The sequence below is a fragment of the Fimicolochytrium jonesii genome (assembly GCF_025526975.1).
Source record: "Fimicolochytrium jonesii strain JEL569 chromosome Unknown EV422scaffold_14, whole genome shotgun sequence".
NCBI lineage: Eukaryota > Fungi > Chytridiomycota > Chytridiomycetes > Spizellomycetales > Powellomycetaceae > Fimicolochytrium > Fimicolochytrium jonesii.
In genome coordinates, this window is record NW_026515681.1 from 732,712 (window position 1) to 749,535 (window position 16,824).

Below are 16,824 nucleotides of genomic sequence, written 5' to 3' on the forward strand. Positions count from 1 at the left end.
GTTGTTAGACTTCTCAAGCGCAGCTGCAAACTCATCCGCTCCTCCACACGGTTCCATGCGTGCTAAGTGCTGGGGAGAAACGTACTCTGCAAGTACATACGACAGAAGAGTGCCCTCTGGATTTCCAAGGAAAGAGTCTGGCTGCAGGGGTTCGGCCGCAACGTAAATATCTATATTGTCCCATCTCCGCTCTTCGCTTCGAGTTCAGAAAACGACCCAAACCCCGGGCGGCGCCATCGTCCCCGCCCAACGAAGACTCGAGCAGTTCCGCGACACAGCATCCCGTTGGTCATCATAACGTGCGAAAGGGGCGGCTTGTCCTGTCTTGATGAGGTGTGTCTGCTGGCGGTTCTGCTAGGATTCGTGTCGATGCTGACAATTGGGATCATACGGGCGACCGTTGCCGTTGCAACTGTGAGCTCGTTTTTCGGGGAGGGATGTTTGGGAGGGAGGCATTTATTGTACGCGTGGGAGATGTGAACGGGGAGGAACGCAGAAGGGTGTTTTTGATATAGTCTTTTTATTTTGCTGGGTTGTCGCCTTGCAGCCGTGCTTTCAGTCAGGACAATGTGTACATGGGGATGGCGCAGGGCTTGGTATCTACCCGGGACTTGAACATTGGCAGTACTGTACATGAAGATACCTGGGGCCTTCTCCTGCAACTCTGTCCATCTCCGATAGAGATGACTTAGCTTCATGAATTCATCATCTTCCCCATCTCTTTCAGAGACCAACTCTACGGCAAGCTCCTAAACGACCTCATAATGCCGCTCACCGCCGTCCTCGTCATGGAAAACTCGACAACCATCATCGACACCCCACAATTGTGACGGTACCTGAGCAACATAGAGTGGTCTAGCTACGAAAGTGCAAGACATAGATCAGATCAATGTGTTGATGTAGATATTGCTCCCACGGAGGCGGCGGTGAGGAGACCGGATTGCGGTCGCTCCGACATTTCGTCCATCCTTACTGGCCTCCCAGGGTTGAAGTTCGTAAGGAGCGGGATTGCTCACCTCAGCCGCAGAAGTGTTCTCTGTCCGAAGAGCGCCAGGGAGCGGCCCGTTTGCACGATTTTTGTGGGTATTGCACAGAGAAGAGGATTTTGCGGGGTACTAATGAGCCAGAAGAACCCGGGTCCCAAAAACTCTGTCGCTGCTGCTCTACGTTCATCTCTACAAGGTTTCTTTGTGCGTCACATATCAATAGGCAGAATATCAGAGTAAGGCCAGAGTGAACATTGATGTATGTACATGAAGTCGGGATACAATGCAAAAGAGGTCGGATTAAGATGTTGGTCTACGTAAAAAAAAACATTTCAAGGAGATGCGAATATCAAATGGGAAGCGGATGTGTACGCCGTGATGACCTGAATTCAGTCCTTACCTGAGCTCGCTTTCATTAATTGACTGAACAGCGAGTCAGGTCGGCCAAGCAACACCTCCGGTCGTTCAAACTCAGCAACGGAGCCATCGCTCATTACCAACACTTTGTCAAAGCCGGCGATAACCGGCTCCTGCAAACGATGCATCACAGACAGTACCGTGGCGTGCGGACACCGCTCACGGATAATCTTATGTATTGTCTGCTCCGTCTTCGCGTCAACAGAGCCGGTGGCTTCGTCAAGGAGGAGGATGCGCGGGTTGTCGAGGACGGCCCGTGCAAGGCAGAGGAGTTGGCGTTGCCCGGCCGAGATGGACTCCCCGTTGCCCGTGACAGGCGTATCCAATTTCTGGGGAAGGGATGAGACGTACGGTTTCATGTCGACGGCTTCAAGCGCGCTCCAGAGCTGCTCGTCGGTGAGGTTTTGCCTAATGTCGAGGGTGGTGCGGATGGTGCCTGTGAAAGAAAGACGCAGCCTTAGCTTTCGGCGGTCTCACAAAGGCAATGCATCAGCTAGTCGGCCAGATTTGCTTACCTGAAAACAGGTATGCATCTTGCACGATGAGGTTGAGTCCATGCCTCAAATCCTCCAGTGCCATAGAATGAATCTCCCGATCGTCTACAGTAATGCTGCCCGCATCTCTCTCAATCATGCGCAACAGTGCGAGTAGCAGCGTGCTTTTCCCACTTCCAGTGCGTCCCACCATGCAGATGCGTTGACCGGGGAGGATCTCGAGATCGACGTCTTGCAGGCATAATCGGTCAGGCCGGCTCGCGTAGTGCGCCGAGAACCCCTTGACCCTTATGTGGCCTTGGCTTGGCCACGCTTTGCTAGGATCTACACGAATGTCTGCACCCTGTGCCTCGGACGGCAATCGATCTGCATATTCCTGCAGTCGGAGTACCGAGTAAATCTCGCTCTCCAGGTTCGCAATGCTCCGTACGATGATGGTCATGATGTAAGTGAGAGCGGCCGAGTACGCCAACGCCATGCCAAAATTGGATGCCGTTCCCGCAAAGGAGGTTTCGCCGAGACCCGCGAGAACCGCAATCACGACCGCGGAGATGAGGTCCATGCGCAGGGTTACCCACAGCTCGGCATTGTAGCGGAGGAAGGATGCTCGATTACTTTGGTCGATCAACTGTTTCGCGCGATGGCGGAAATCGTCTTCGCGGCGGAATGCGGATATGGTGGGGATGCCTTCCATGGTTTCGTTGATGTACGAATACAGCGGCGAGCGCTCGGTAGCTTCAAGTCGGCGAAGCTCTCGCGCGGTACGATGGTAATATCGGAAGACAAGGTAGTAGGCGATCACCATGACACCAAGAACCGCTGCAAGATAAAATACCATGTGTCAGCCGGATGTAGATCTAGAGCCTCAAAGATAGCCAAGGCCATGGACTCGTATACCCACCAGACATGATTGGAACGTTATACGTAACCGTAACCGCGATGGACAGAAATGTCCCGAGTCCAGCAACCAATTGAAAAAAAATCGGCATCATGGCTTGGTCAAGGGCCGCGACGTCGCGAGAGAAGCGGTTGACAATACGCCCGACAGATTGGCTTTCGAACCACGAGAGTGGGGCACGGAGGACACCTTCGACCGCGCGCTGATGGAATGTGTTGGATGCTCGAGATACGCCGCGCAGAATATTCGTGTTCATGATGACTATAGACAGAAACGAAGGAGTGTTAGGTCTCAAAGGAGATCTGCAATCGCTGCCAAAGAGAACTTACTCAGAAGGAAGGCGGCCGTCCAAGCGACGGCGTTGTACCGACCGATCCACCAATCCGTTCCCTGCATAAACTTATCCGACGTCCACCACGACAGCCATTGGGTCATAATGACATTTCCCGCCTGGTAGAGCAGGATCTGAACCAAAAGTGAAACGAGTATGAGCCCGCCACCAGCTGCGTCAATGTAGCTGCGGTAGGTTGACCAGGAGACTGAGTCACTCATCTCTTCCGCTATGATCGTCGCCGGTAGCGTTTCCGCCGACAGCTCTATTGCTGTATTGCTGGCCGACGTGGCCGCAATGTGAGAAGGTACTTTTGGATCCTCGGCCGTGGTGGCCTCACTGGCATCATCTTGCTCCTCCGATGCTCTTGCTTTCCCGGCGAGAAGAGCAGAGAGGTGCGTACCCGCCTTTGAGAGCTCTGTAAATGACCCTTGCTCCAATACCCGTCCTTCGGACATGACGATGATAGAGTCGACGGCTTGTAGAAGGTCCAGGTGATGGGTGACCAGGATGCGGGTCTTGGACGCGAGGCCCTGCCGAATGCAGTTCTCGAACACTTCGCGAGCGACAGTGGCATCCAGAGCGGCGAGGGGATCATCCATGACATATATATCTGCATGTAGAAGGAGGGCCGCACAGTTAGTGTGCTGTTATGCATCGGGTTTCATAAGCCTTGCGAGCAGCAGCATCCTGCTTACCAGCATCATTATACATCGCTCTAGCACAAGCCAGGCGGGACTTCTGTCCTCCCGAGAGATTGGATCCTTTCTCCGCTATGGCGCTATGGATGCCATCTTCGAATGAATCCACATCCCTTTGCATGGCGGTAGCGCGGATGACATTCTGTAGCTTCCGTTCGTCATAGGGGAGGCCGAACGTGATATTGTCTTTCACGGTTGTGCTCTGCACCCAGGGCTGCTGGGAAGTGTAGGCAAAAGTCCCACCCACGTACGCCTGGACGATGCGACTTGATTAGCGACATTATTTGCCATGCGTGGGCGAATCCTCAGTCACTTACGTAGCCCTCAACGCATTGCATGTGTCCAGTAATCGCAGACAGCAAACTTGTCTTCCCCGATCCCACAACCCCGACAATCGCCGTAAGCGATCCCTTCGGAATATTCACATTGATGTCCTTCAGGAAAGCGCTGTCCAGCACAGCCGATGTTGCGTTCGCCCCGACGTCCACGGACGTATGATACTCCTTCGGCGCCCATGAGAAAGACGCCTTCTCGATCAGAATGGCAGTTTCTGACGATAACTTGGTTTCCGCGGCGGGTGCCGAGTGCGACGACCTCTCGGTCACGGGTACTTGACGTTTGGCGGTGAGGAACTGGTACACACGTTTCCAGGATTGACTTGCGCTCATGATCCCGCTGTTCGATTGAGTACGCGTAAGTCCATGCAAAGTATCTCCTAGCGCTTTGACGTAACAGACCTGAGCGTCTGCGGGAGAGCAATAAGAGGATCGACCAAAATGCTGAAGAACGCAATAGATGGGAATACAATCGCGGCCTTCATCATATGGCCTTTAGCTGCGTAAAGACTGAACGCACAGACGGGTGCAATGGTCGTGCCAAGCTAACACATGGGAAAAGTGGGTCAGCCAAACCTGTCCAGAGCCGGCACATTTGTACTCGGGGCTTTTAAACTCACCTGACCGACGACAACAAAGCACACTATCCCGATGTTGAATACGAAAAGACTCTTTGCCTGATTGGCGCGCGCGGCAATGATCTTGCTCGCAAAGATCTGTTCCCATACTTGCGCTTTGACGAGTTTGATGCCTGTCATGCGCAAACCCATTAGCCGGAAGTATTCACCCCAACAAATGTGAAGGCGAACATGCATCTCGAACATACCCTGCACAGTCTCCTTGATCAATCGGATCCTCTCGTCATCGAAGCGGGACATCTGCGGCGCCGCACGAGCCATCAAAGCAGGTGCAATGAACATGACGACGAAGACGGCGCCGATGAGTCCACCGGCGCCTGCCCACACCGATATGCCAAGGATGTGGCCCATGATGGCCAAAACAGTGACAATCTGAGCCGGGATCGCCCAGAGATCGTGCATTGATTGCAAGCCTCCGGTAATCTGGGCGGGCGGCAAGAGACGGTCAATCAATGCTGTCTCCATGGTGCATTGTGATCCAAAACAAAAGCACACATACCCCTTCGCAATCCACAGTGACGAGATTAACCACATATCCCTTCGAAAACCGCTGAAAGCTCAAGCTATCCACACTGAGCGTCTTCTCAAACACCGCATTGATAAGCGCCGTCTTGACATTAAGCGCAAAACGGCGCATGATCTGCTCACTCCCTCGACCCGCGAATGTGAACAAGATGCGTAATGCCAGGAGGATCCCTGCATTGATGTAGATCGAGTCAAAGAACAACGGCATCCCGCCCGTGGCTTCTAGGATCGCGTCGTTGTACTTGTCGACGGCTTCGGGCGGGCCGCTGGGCCGTGGAGGCGCTTGGGAGCAGATGATGATTTGTTGGATGAAGAGTGGGGTCGCTAGCGATGCGGAAATGCAGAGGAGCCAGAGCAAGCCTGCTGTGCGTCTTCAAATATAGATACGGAAGTAAAGGAAATTGAAAAGCAAAGTCAGTTACTTTCATTCAATCGTTGCAACAAGCATTATATTGTCCAAGAAGAAGTTGTAAATGTACACGAAAAAAGGCAGGGGTGAGTCGGTGGGCGCGCACTCACATGTAGCCTGTGTTTGCCTTCAGCATATCCCCAAACAGTCCCGGTGCCTTTCCCTCTCTCCCTCCATCATCCCACTCCCTCACCCTGCGCTCAAAGTCATCCATCGACTTGCTGACCGTCTCGGTCGTATCTTTCACGTTCAATTTCAGTAGATCATCCGCGGACAATGGTCGGGAGGCGCCGAGTTTCATGAGCGGGGTCATCCACGAAACATCAACGGTTCTGAGCCCGTCGTACATGGTGAGGTCGCCGGTGTGTGATTGCTTCTGTTGCTCCGTGCCGTGGGCAGTGACAGTCACGTGGTCGACTTTCCCGCTTTTGAGAAGCTCGGTGGTGGAGTCCATGAACGCTAAGGGGTCGCATATGTCTGGGACGATGGGCTGGACTTCTATCTCGTCTTCGACGATGGAGTCGATGACCTTGACTTGCATGAGGGAGTCTTTCATGCTGAGCATGCTTTTCTGGAGTTGGATTTCGTCCATCGTTTCGGGCGAGGTCTGTGTATCTGTGCCCCGCGCGCCGTCCGCTTCTTCTTCGACTCGGGTTCCGTCGCTGTCGGAGGATGAGTCTTTGACCGCTGGTGACGAGAAGCGGACAAGGAAGCAATGAGTGAGTGAATGGAAGCGGGTATAGAGTGAGAAAGATGGCAGATCGCATACCGAGCATCATCCTAGCTAAACGAGTGAGCGTCATCTCGGTATCAAACAGTAGGCACTGTTCTTCCTGGAAATCATAGTTGGTCTGCAATTTAAAGTACAGACGCAACATAGCAATCGAATGCAGCCCCACATCGGTCAACGGCGCGGTAATATCGATCGTGTTGGCGTCGATCTTCAGGATCTTGGAAATATCCGCGGCGATCAGGTTGGCCAGGGCCGTGACTTCGCCGTTAGCCGACGACGACCCATCCTGGACGCTCTCGTCTTTCGCCGACATGGTCTTAGAGTCGTCGACGTCTTCATCCTCGGCATTTTGCGGGGACGCGATGTTCCGTGGTCCCAAGGGCGCCGACCGGCCCTTGACATTGTCTTGCACGACTTCCGCCGCAGCCACAGGCCCCACCGAGTTCTCCACCGGCGTGCTTGCATCCGCCCACGTCTGCAACAATTGCATATCGACTTTGAAGCTGGCATTGAACGGCATTTCCGCCAAATGCTGCGGTGCGATTGGCAAAGTCAGCCCATCGTTCTTGACCAAATCTTGCAACAGCCCGCGAATGCACTGCGAAACCATGGCGGACGTTGCTGACCCGGCATGAAACAGCGTTAACATGTCGCGGTGGACGCCTTTCATGAGCTTGAACGCCGCTACACCCGCCGCGGGGTCCGAGAGGGGTTTCCGAAGCAGATTCTCTACGTCGTCTAGGTCGATGAACAGGCCGTTGATCTTGATGTTGCGTGACTTGCGGCCCTTGACGACGACGGCGCCGCGGGCGGTATACTCGCCTATATCGTCTGAGATGAGGGTTAGCATGTCTAGGTCAGTGCTGATTTCGGGAGCGGTGGCGCGGAACATGTGCTGGGTCGCCGCGTCGTTGCCGAGGTAGTGCGTGGCGCTGTGCTTTGTGACGAAGCCGATGATGCCGGAGACACCGGTATGCTTGGGGAGTGGGGTGTAGGTGTGTTGGTCGAGGAGAACCAGATCTTCGCAGCCGTGACAGGGGCGGTAGCATATCTCGCGGGGGATGGTTGTTGCGGGGCCGATGAAGCATTGTGCGATTCCTGCGAAGCCCGATTCTGAGCACTATTGCGGAAAAGTACATAAGATTGGTTGTTTCACTCAGGTCAGACGAAGACGCTGTATACCCACAGCATAATTGCACGCAATAGTCGCATTCGGAAACATTCGTCTCGCAATAGCCGTCAGATCCCTCGTCACGGCCTCCCCACCCAGCACAAGCCAATACATGCGTTTAAACTTCGGTGACGTATTCCCCGCCATCATCTTGGCATACTCAAAGAACACGCGAAACGCACTGGGCGTAAAATGTGTGCGCATGGGCTCCGTGTGGGAGCTTTCCTGAAGCTCCCAGAGGAGATTGCGGCATTGGTCTTCCATGCTTTTGCCCGGGTCGAGGTGCAGAACGGTTTTGTTGAATGGGAAGCGGCGAACTTCGAACAAAGGGCGGAGGAAGGTCTGCAGCGTTTGCAGGAGACGAAATTAGTGATGCCGTAAACTTAGAAATATAATCGGGAAGGGACCCTTACCGTTCCTCCACGAAGCCATTGCACATCGTCGGTCTTAAGAATGTCATCAGATTCTTGCGAAAGGATTTCAAGAGACTTGCGCATGGGATAGACGATTGATTTCGGAACCCCAGTAGATCCGCTAGTGAAAAGTAAGGCAAGAATGAATCAGCCATCACCTCATGATCGTAGCCTCATATCAAGCTCCCTGAATGAGGCACCTACCTGGTAGGAGTAATGGAGCATATCCTCGGAACAGAAATGACACGGTCGTTCTCGAGTGACGGGATATGTGGCTCTGATAGAATCGGGATATCGCGAGTCGATACAAAGGTGACGCCCGGTATTGGCACCGCCGGCTTCTCCGCCTCGCAATAAAGCACGACCGCACATCCACACCGGCGGAGAATGGTTTCGAGAACGGATGCCGACCATTTTGGGTTCAGGAACAGGACGGTCCGGCCAGCGAGCCAGATTGCATGCGAGCCGGAAACGTAGTCCAACTCCATGCCCGTGTAGAGACCCACTGGGGCACCGCGCGGCGAGTCGGTTGATAACGATGTGGAAAGAAGATGCTCGATGTAGGATGCCTGGGACCGCACCCGTTGCCAGATGTCGGTGTATGTCCATGATTGATGTAAGATGCGCAGGGCGTGCAGGTCTGGGTCGGATTGGGCAACTAAGAGGAGCTCCTCGGTGGGAGACCGCATTGTGAGCGGGTCGGGCGCGACAGAGACCATGCTTAAGGCCTTGCTGGGGCGATGCAGATGTTGATCTTTTGAAACCTTGGTGGTCTTTGGTGTCCAGTGCCAGTGCCGTTGCAGGCTGGCCGTGCGAGGACACCCCGGCGGTCTTCTATTATATACCGCCACAACGTTTGCCTCTGCCGACCCGGGAGAACAATCCCAGTTAAACATTCCCTCCTCCTCTTTCTTTTCCCCCGTCACATCCTCCGCACACACGTTTGATCCCGCTTGATGGAAAGGATTGTGATATCATCACTTTGCATTCGGCCGTGGATTTCGAAGCACGGCATGTTTTTCCCGTATCTCAGCAACTCGTTTTGAAAGCAGGCGCCATTTTGTGTCTGGTAATTGCTTCATACGGTTTGTTCTTGAGCCCGCCTCACCGCCGGGCGCAACGTCTTTGCCGGTACGCAGAAAGATTGGAAACAGGTAGCCGGCCACGTTGTGGCGGAAGGTACCAGTCCCTAAGAAACGCATGCATCCTTATTGCTGTTTTCCTCCGTCCGAGCGCTCTTGCTTCCGTTTTCCTTGGAGTCTTGGATTGGGGCGACGGCCCGTTGGCCCCGCTTTGACAGGTCGGTGTTTTGACGGAGCGACGGCAGACGGAGTGTTTCCACGCGCGCTGTGACTCATATTGACAGGTTGAGAATATTGACAGGTTGCTTGCGAACACAAGAAAAACATGGATAACTCGTGCAATCGTGGATCAGGCGGGCCTAGCACCGCCCTTCTCCGTCAAGGCGGGCAGGCAGGCAGCAGCCCAGCCAGCAGGCGGTTTGTGTTTCCTGTGTACAGTGTAGTTCCAGTGATGTCGGAAGCCTCTCTCTCGGTCAAGCTGAACCGTCGTGGAATCCGCTAGGGAAACGCCCCAAAACAAGAATGATGGGATGCATCAAATCGTGCTGAAATGCAGACCCAGCCTGAGATGAAAAGGACGGAACAGCTGATAACAACCAATCAAAGCGGCAACAATCAACGGGGTGGCTCGGCTAGCGGCTTGTCTCCCGTGTGCATGCGCATGGGACGCAGAAGCCTCTCTATTACCGTTGTGCTGAATCCCGTTCAAAGCTCCAAGACGCGACGATGGAGCTGCGTGTGCACGCAAGGCATTCCATCAGAAGCGTTGGATAGACACAAGATCACTGCTGGTTTCCCGCATTTGGAGGGGAAATGGAACGAACGAATGATATGGGGAACAACGCTCCAAACGGAGGAAACGAATATCCGAAAAGAACTAGACTCGCAGCATTCACTTCCGAATCCGGAACCCCCTCACGCGGGTAAGGGCCGGCGGAAAGCCATCCATCGCATCGGTGAAAGCGCCAATGCCATTGTAGCCAGCTACACACCCTACTTACAAGAACCCCAAAGAAAAAAGACCAAGTGCAAGAATAGAGGTATATACAACGAACGACTTGCACAAACCGAAGGGGTCCAGAAAAAAAAAAGGGCGCAAGTATGAAGTCTTTGAAACGGACCCACCCCAACAAAGGTGGGAAAGAGGAAAAAGGGGGGTATATACAGTACATTGCCTAAAACCTACGAGAAGTTCTAAACCCTAAAAAAAAGCCAACTCGCAAGGGGAGGGGGGGAAGGGGGGGGGGGGGTGCTCCCAATCGCCAGTCTCACATCCTCCACAGCATCTCGTCCAGGTCCGTGTCCATGAGCGCGACCATGTCCACGTCCTCCACCGCCGCCGATGGGTTCGCGGTCGCTGTGGAGGATGGTTCGGTATAATTCTGCTGCTGCTGCTGCTGTTGAAGCAGGCCCGCCGCCTGCTGCTGCTGCTGATACGGGCCTTCCAGCTGATGCTGCTGCTGGTCATGCGCGGCCGGCATCCCCATCGAGATATCCGCCAACCCGTCCTGCTCGTGTCGCTGCATATGCGGCGGGATCATGAACTCGTCCTGCAACACCATGCTCGCCTCATGATGATGCGGGGGATGCTGGGCGGTCAGCGGCGACGGTAGTGGGACAGGCACGGGCACGGGCACAGCCGGCGCCGAGTGTCTGCGGATGTAGTGCAACGGATCCAGCAGTTGCTGCGTGTGCGGGTGGACAAACATGCTCAGATCGACGCCTTGCAGGAGCATGGACGCCGCGACGTCGGTGGGATTCATGTTGAGTGATAGTGGCAGCTGCGGGTAGTGCGGCCAAATCGGGTTGGTGAGGAGGTTGGATGTGTGGGTATGGTGCGGGTGTTGAGCGTACGCGGCGGCGGTGGAGAGAGCGAGGGCCTGGTTGTTGTGTGCGGGAGTGGCATTCGCGACGGCTGCTGCTGCGGCGTGTGCTTGGAGGAGAGCGGCGAGGGGGGTCGCCATGTGCATCAGTGGCGGATTGGAGGCATAGAGCTGTGGGAAGGCCATGGCTGGGAGCGCGGATAACATACTGGTGGGATCGTGTTGCGCGGCGGCGCTGATGGGTATAGGTGGCGGTATCGGCGTGGGTGCCGGCGCAGACATGGTGGGAAAAAGCATTGCTGCCCAATCTGCGCTGCTTTGGTGATTCGAGGTTTGGAATACGGCTTCCGGCGACCCCGACATGGGAAAATTGGGAGTCCCCATCGACGGGGATGAGTGGTGCCTTTGGGGTGCCGGCGGCGGCGCTGGCGGCAGGATCATGGCCGGGGAGGTTGGAGCGGCGATGGCAATCGCCTCGGATGTATCCGCTCCTCTCAGCGCCAGGGCCGGCGACGAAAACGACCGCGACCTGCTCCGGCTGCGATTGCGCTCATGCGACGGGTCCCGCGATCGTTTCTGCGATTGTGTCGGATGCGGCGACAAAGAGGCAGATGCGTGCTCTACCTCCGTCATACTGGCAACACCCATATCTTGCAATGGCGGTGCGACAGTCACCTCGGGCGCAGCAGCAGCCGGCCGAACCAACTCAACCCCCGCCGCCAAAAACGGCTTCACGACCAACAAGGCATCCAGCTGACTCCACGTCTGCTCCAACTGCACCCTTGTCGTATCCTCCCTCACTCCATGCAAACGACTCATACTGTTCAGCCCGTCGATGCAAGCATGCACGGCAATGACACACAACTTCGAGTACGAGTTTTGGCACGAGTCGGATTCAACCGTGTTGTCCACGTTGACGACGACCCACCGCACGTCTTCGAGGACGCCTTCGATAATGGGGAGGAGCATCGGCGATGCCCCGGTGAATGTTTCCTGGTCTTGTGCTTGTAATGGAGGGCAACGTCGTGCGCTGGAGACTTGCAGGGGTCTGAAGGGATCGGGTGATCGGGTTGGCGTGGGATAGGACGCGAGCTGATGAGTCTCGTCGAGCGGCTGGGTGATCGATTTCGCCGCAGTCGGCGAGGACGACGGGGACCCGGGCTCAATCAGCAAATCGATGAGAAGCAACGTCGATACCAGGCGAATCGCTCGACTGCTATCTCCGCCGCCCTCGGCCGCCGAGTTGCGCGCCTCATCAAACGCAAACGAGTCCGATAGCCGCGCGAGCTCGTTGATGAGACTTGCACGTAACGCCGTCACACGCTGCTTCTGCGGTTCCGTGGGTGGGGCGCGAGGCATCACAGGGTGTTGTTGCGAGTGGAGGCTCGCATCGCTCAGAGTGTGACTCTCGCCCTCCTTTTTCGCAATCTCAGCGTCAAGCAGGTTGAGTGTATGCACCTGCGCCGCAAACTCGGCAATCTGAATCGCAGCTGCAAACGTCGCGAGCCTTGACCGCTGCAAGCTCACCGCCACTTTGTTAACACAGGACTTGTCTTCGTGGCTGGGTATCGAGCCGACGGCGCTGCATCCGGCTGTCCCGTCTTGCAAGATGACCAGTGCGGCGTTCACGGGGGCGGGTTTCATAGCCCGGAGAAACGAGTCGACTTTTTCGCCAGAGACGATGCGGTAGTGGAGGGAGAGGAGGACACAGGTCCACCAACAGAAGTTGGTGATCTCGCGTTCCACGTCGTCTTGGGTGATGGATTGTCTTGTGCCGTGTGTTGACGATGATGGTGGTGGAGGAGACGGGTGTGAGGAGTCGCTCGACGAAGGGAGGCTTGCCTTCCTCGACGCAGTCCGTAGCCGCCACCGCTGGGCAAGCTTCCAAGTGCACTGCAGCCGCTTGCCCGTTTCGCGCCACTCCAGCACATCCTTTGGCGTCAACGTAGCCAAGCGATGCAGGATCATGATCAGGTACGCTTGCAGTGTCTCTAGCGCATCCTCGGCAGGATCATGCTTGGGCCGCGCAGCATACGCATCATCAAACGAGCACGCAGCGGCCGTTTCCGCATCGTCACCGCCGTCCATGGCAAAAATGTCTTGGTCTTCCGATCCAGCTTCGCAGTCGCACATCCCGATGGACTTGCGGGCAACGTATGCGGCGGTGGTGACTGCGCGGAAGAGCGGACTGTCTCGGGAGATGAAGCCGTCGGATTGGATGAAGAGGGTCTTGTTGACAAGGTAGGAGAGCGGGTGCGTGATGAAGAAGGTTTCGGTGAGTTGGAGGCCTTCGACGGGTGATAAAGTTTTGGGAGGAGCTTGCGCGGTGGGTGCTTTGCCTTTGTTGGTGGGTGGTACGGACGCGTACGACGTGAATGCCGAGCGGACCACGGACGAGCCCGTGTGGGCTGTTGCGGCGGCCAGTGAGCATCGTGGTTTTTCATGGCTCGAGCCATTCTTCGTGTTGCGAACGTGTAAGAGCTGCTGATGCACGAGAGAGAACAAACACACATGATGCAGTTGTTCCTCACTATGTGGAGCGCTCAACGACTGCGGCGCTTCTTCAGCGATTCTGGACGCTTTCTGATTTGGACAGTTTGTAGAAACATATGAAGACAGCGACCGTCTCTTGCACTCCGGGGTCAACTTACGAAGTGAAGTGGAATGATGCGCTTGATCGTCCTTGCCATACGCAGGGTCAGTAAACCCGGAACCAGACTCGTCATGCCCAGCAATCGAATCCGACATCGGGAACGTATACATGCGGAACTCTTCATCAAACGCCGATTCGCTGGCATTGACTGGCCTTGATGGAGGAGGGGCGGTACCGAAAGGAGACGGCGAGTCACGAGGCGAGCCATGATCGCTAATGGACATCGCGGAGGAACCGCGGCGATTTGCTCCGTGGCGTGATGCGGATGCTGCGGGCATAGGCCGCGGGAGGCGGACGGGTACGCCATTGCGGATGGCGGTGATGTCCGCCATGGACGATGACGGGGAGCCCTCAGCGGCCGGCGAAGAGGGAGTGGATGAACTTGGACTGGCGCTACTGCTGATCGCCTTGCTTGCGTTGAAGGGACGGCCAGCTTTGAGACGGCGGTAGTAGATGCATTCTTGCTGCTTGCTGCGACAGTGTTCGCACCCTTCAGGTTCTCCTGCGGATTCGGTTTGAGGAGGGAGAGTGATGATGAGAACGACGAAGGCAGGTAACGGACGTGCTTGACAACTGAGAAGGTAGACAACTCGAAAGACAAACGTCTCCAAACACACACCTGAGCATTTGATCTTCCTATAGCGACAAGCCTATTCAGATTGCCGAGATGCATCAGCGCGATTCATATGAAACGAGCCGCTGTCGGAACACAGAGGCGCAACGGGATGCACATACCTCACAAGCAGTTCTCAGCTGCTTCTCCGACGGCTTCAAATCCGGTCGGTCGTTCATGTCGATGCGTTGTCGCAGATCCTGGCACACCTCCTGGCGCTGTTGATCTTGCTGCTCTGCCGACTGTTGCTGTTGCTGCTGCTGCTGCTGATGTTGCGGTCGCACGCTTCGATTCTGATCCTGGAGCATCTCTTGTGGCTGCTCGTATCGCTGATGTGGATGCATCGCTTGTTGCGGATGTTGATGTTGGTTATGATCGACGGCTTCATGCAGGTTGTGGTATTGTTGAAATGGAAAGCCACCTTTGCTCATATTTCTCGAACACGTAGCAGCGGGCGACAAGCTGTCCCAGATGGGAAACGAAAGGACAATCCGGGAGGCCAAGGGTGGCTACGACTTTGGGCCACGTTCGAATTTTTGCCCAAGGGCTGAGGGCGAGGCATATAGGACCACTAGCCTAGTACTAGTGGGGGCTTCTTGGGGTAACGCACACAAAGTGTTACAGCTTGTGGCTGGCTGGTGGCAGTTTGAGAGTCGTGGTTTAGCAACGATGGGAATCTCCTCGCTTGTGGATGATGAGGATGGACGGAATGAGGGCAAACAAAATGGCGGCAATGGTGGCACGGCAAAGAAGATGGCGGTTGGAATCTCGTCGCGGGCACTTTTTCACACCCGGAAGCTTTATATAATATATATACTCTGTCTCGGTTGCGGGGCGACGGGAGGAGAAGGGGTCGTCGCCGTCCCGGTCTGCCTTGCCTCCTATCCCTTTCCTCCGTCCGTTTCCCGCTGAGGGGGGGCAACGCAACGACCGGCCGCAAGGAACGTTTGTGGGTGTGCGTGCTGAGGCCGAATACCTCCGCCGCCACTCTCGCTCCCTCCCTCGCACACTGGCACCGAGCGACCCACAGCGTTGGGTGTGCTTTGCCCGGTTTTTTTCTGCTGACGAGCCGAGCCGGTTGGGAGGGCCCCGTTTCTTGCCCCCCTTTGAGTGAGAATACAGCCAAGCGAGGTGTATGCCACACACAAGTCCAATATTCCTGCGTATAAAGCACGTACTGTATACACGCATTGTCGCACGCGGCGTGATCTTTTACGGTTTTGTGGGGGGTGGCCCGGCGGAGAGCTGACGGCTCTGTGCTCATGGCGGCGGTCTGTAACCTCTGGCAGAGGACCGAGAGAGGAGCCGCCGACGGGGGTGCTTCTGATGTACCGCACGTTAAAAAGTCCCATCGAGCCACGTTGTGTTTTCACGGACGCCTCGTCAGCAAACAGGACTGGACATCTCATGGAGGACATGCATGCGAGCGACGCGACGGGTTGAGCGCTGAACACAGTATATATAGATAGCAGGTGGTAGCGCGCACAAGGACGAAGCACAAAACCAACCATTGTTGATGATCTCATGGATTCCGCTAGTCCATCATTCGTAGATCGAGCAGGGGGTGGCACTGGTGGGTGGTGAGGAGAACACCTCATTCTCATATTGCGGGGCGTACTGTGTGTGTAACGCTCCCATTCCACGCAGCGATTCCACAGTCCCGTCCAGTCAGGGTCCCATGAGAAATAAATCGCCCACAAGTCACGTGAGTGCCCGAGGGTGATTTCCAATGAGACCCTGACTCTGTATGTATTGTACGCGTTACGGACGCGTCTCCATTTGCCTTAACGAGTTGACGCATGGGCTACTGCGGCATACAACAGTCGGTTGCATTTCCATCAGCTACTATCTAGGTCCCGAGTTTGTGCTCTGGACGAGGAACGTAGTCCTCTAGAGTCTATGGACGAGGAGGAGGCAATGTGGCCGAGCGGTGAACAGAATCAACGGTCGTAGCGGAGAAGCCGGCCGCCTTCGAGTGCGGCTTTCTGGGGCCTCAGGGATATAGCTTTGTTCATTGTCTCGCGTGCGGCCCAGGGTAGTGGCTTCGCAGACCGCCATGGTCCATTGGACGATGGAAACGCGTTGTTCCCTGTGTCATTTCAGGAGCGGCTGATTGCGCGAGGATGGAGAGTCCGGCGGCTTGCTCTTTCAAAGCCGACCGGCATTTTGAATTGCGTTGTCCTCATCTTCATCCTCCTCCCAGCAAGAGCGGGATATGACCATGTTTGGGACTTTTGGTTTGTCGGCCGCTTGAAATGTCGCGGAGTGAGGGTAGCGGTTCCTCTTGAAGCCGGCGGGGGAGCGAGTTCGCCAGGCTTCAGCGCTAGGACGACAGGAGTTCTTTTTTGCGTGTGTGAATTGCGTCGAGACGATGGGCACATTCGGTTCGGACATGTCATGCATGCGTACGCGTTCGGCACTCGTGGGGCCGCGGCGAGAGCGGCCTTTGTGACGTTCATGTTCAGCGAGAGCTCGTCGTTTTGCGTCGAGAGCTGCGATACGGGTTGGCGCGCTCAATGGAGTCTACAACCCTTCTCGGCGTGACGGAGATTCGCTTCCCACTCGGCTGTTTCCTCAGTGTGCGGGAAGACCCGGGATGCGG

General features: G+C 55.6%; 3 protein-coding genes across 3 annotated transcripts; all 3 read right to left on the reverse strand.

Annotated features, from left to right (window-relative positions):
• Positions 1–1,375: 1,375 nt before the first annotated feature.
• On the reverse strand, positions 1,376–5,437 carry EV422DRAFT_497095 (P-loop containing nucleoside triphosphate hydrolase protein; the record flags this gene model as incomplete). Its single annotated transcript, XM_053067923.1, has 10 exons — positions 1,376–1,839; positions 1,919–2,716; positions 2,799–3,056; positions 3,125–3,739; positions 3,825–4,080; positions 4,145–4,502; positions 4,565–4,707; positions 4,783–4,913; positions 4,989–5,223; positions 5,300–5,437. 10 exons carry the CDS (start codon positions 5,435–5,437, stop codon positions 1,376–1,378), a joined length of 3,396 nt encoding a protein of 1,131 aa, XP_052925066.1.
• Positions 5,438–7,623: 2,186 nt separating this feature from the next.
• Positions 7,624–8,177, reverse strand: EV422DRAFT_497017 (uncharacterized protein; the record flags this gene model as incomplete). Its single annotated transcript, XM_053067917.1, has 2 exons — positions 7,624–7,980; positions 8,052–8,177. Coding segments are annotated over 2 exons (483 nt in total), but the record flags the coding sequence as incomplete, so codon positions are not given.
• Positions 8,178–10,085: 1,908 nt separating this feature from the next.
• Positions 10,086–14,878, reverse strand: EV422DRAFT_86326 (uncharacterized protein). Its single transcript, XM_053074461.1, has 3 exons — positions 14,345–14,878; positions 14,229–14,259; positions 10,086–14,111 (listed from the first exon to the last, which is right to left on the reverse strand). Exons 1-3 carry the CDS (start codon positions 14,651–14,653, stop codon positions 10,402–10,404), a joined length of 4,050 nt encoding a protein of 1,349 aa, XP_052925068.1. The 5' UTR covers positions 14,654–14,878; the 3' UTR covers positions 10,086–10,401.
• Positions 14,879–16,824: the final 1,946 nt, after the last annotated feature.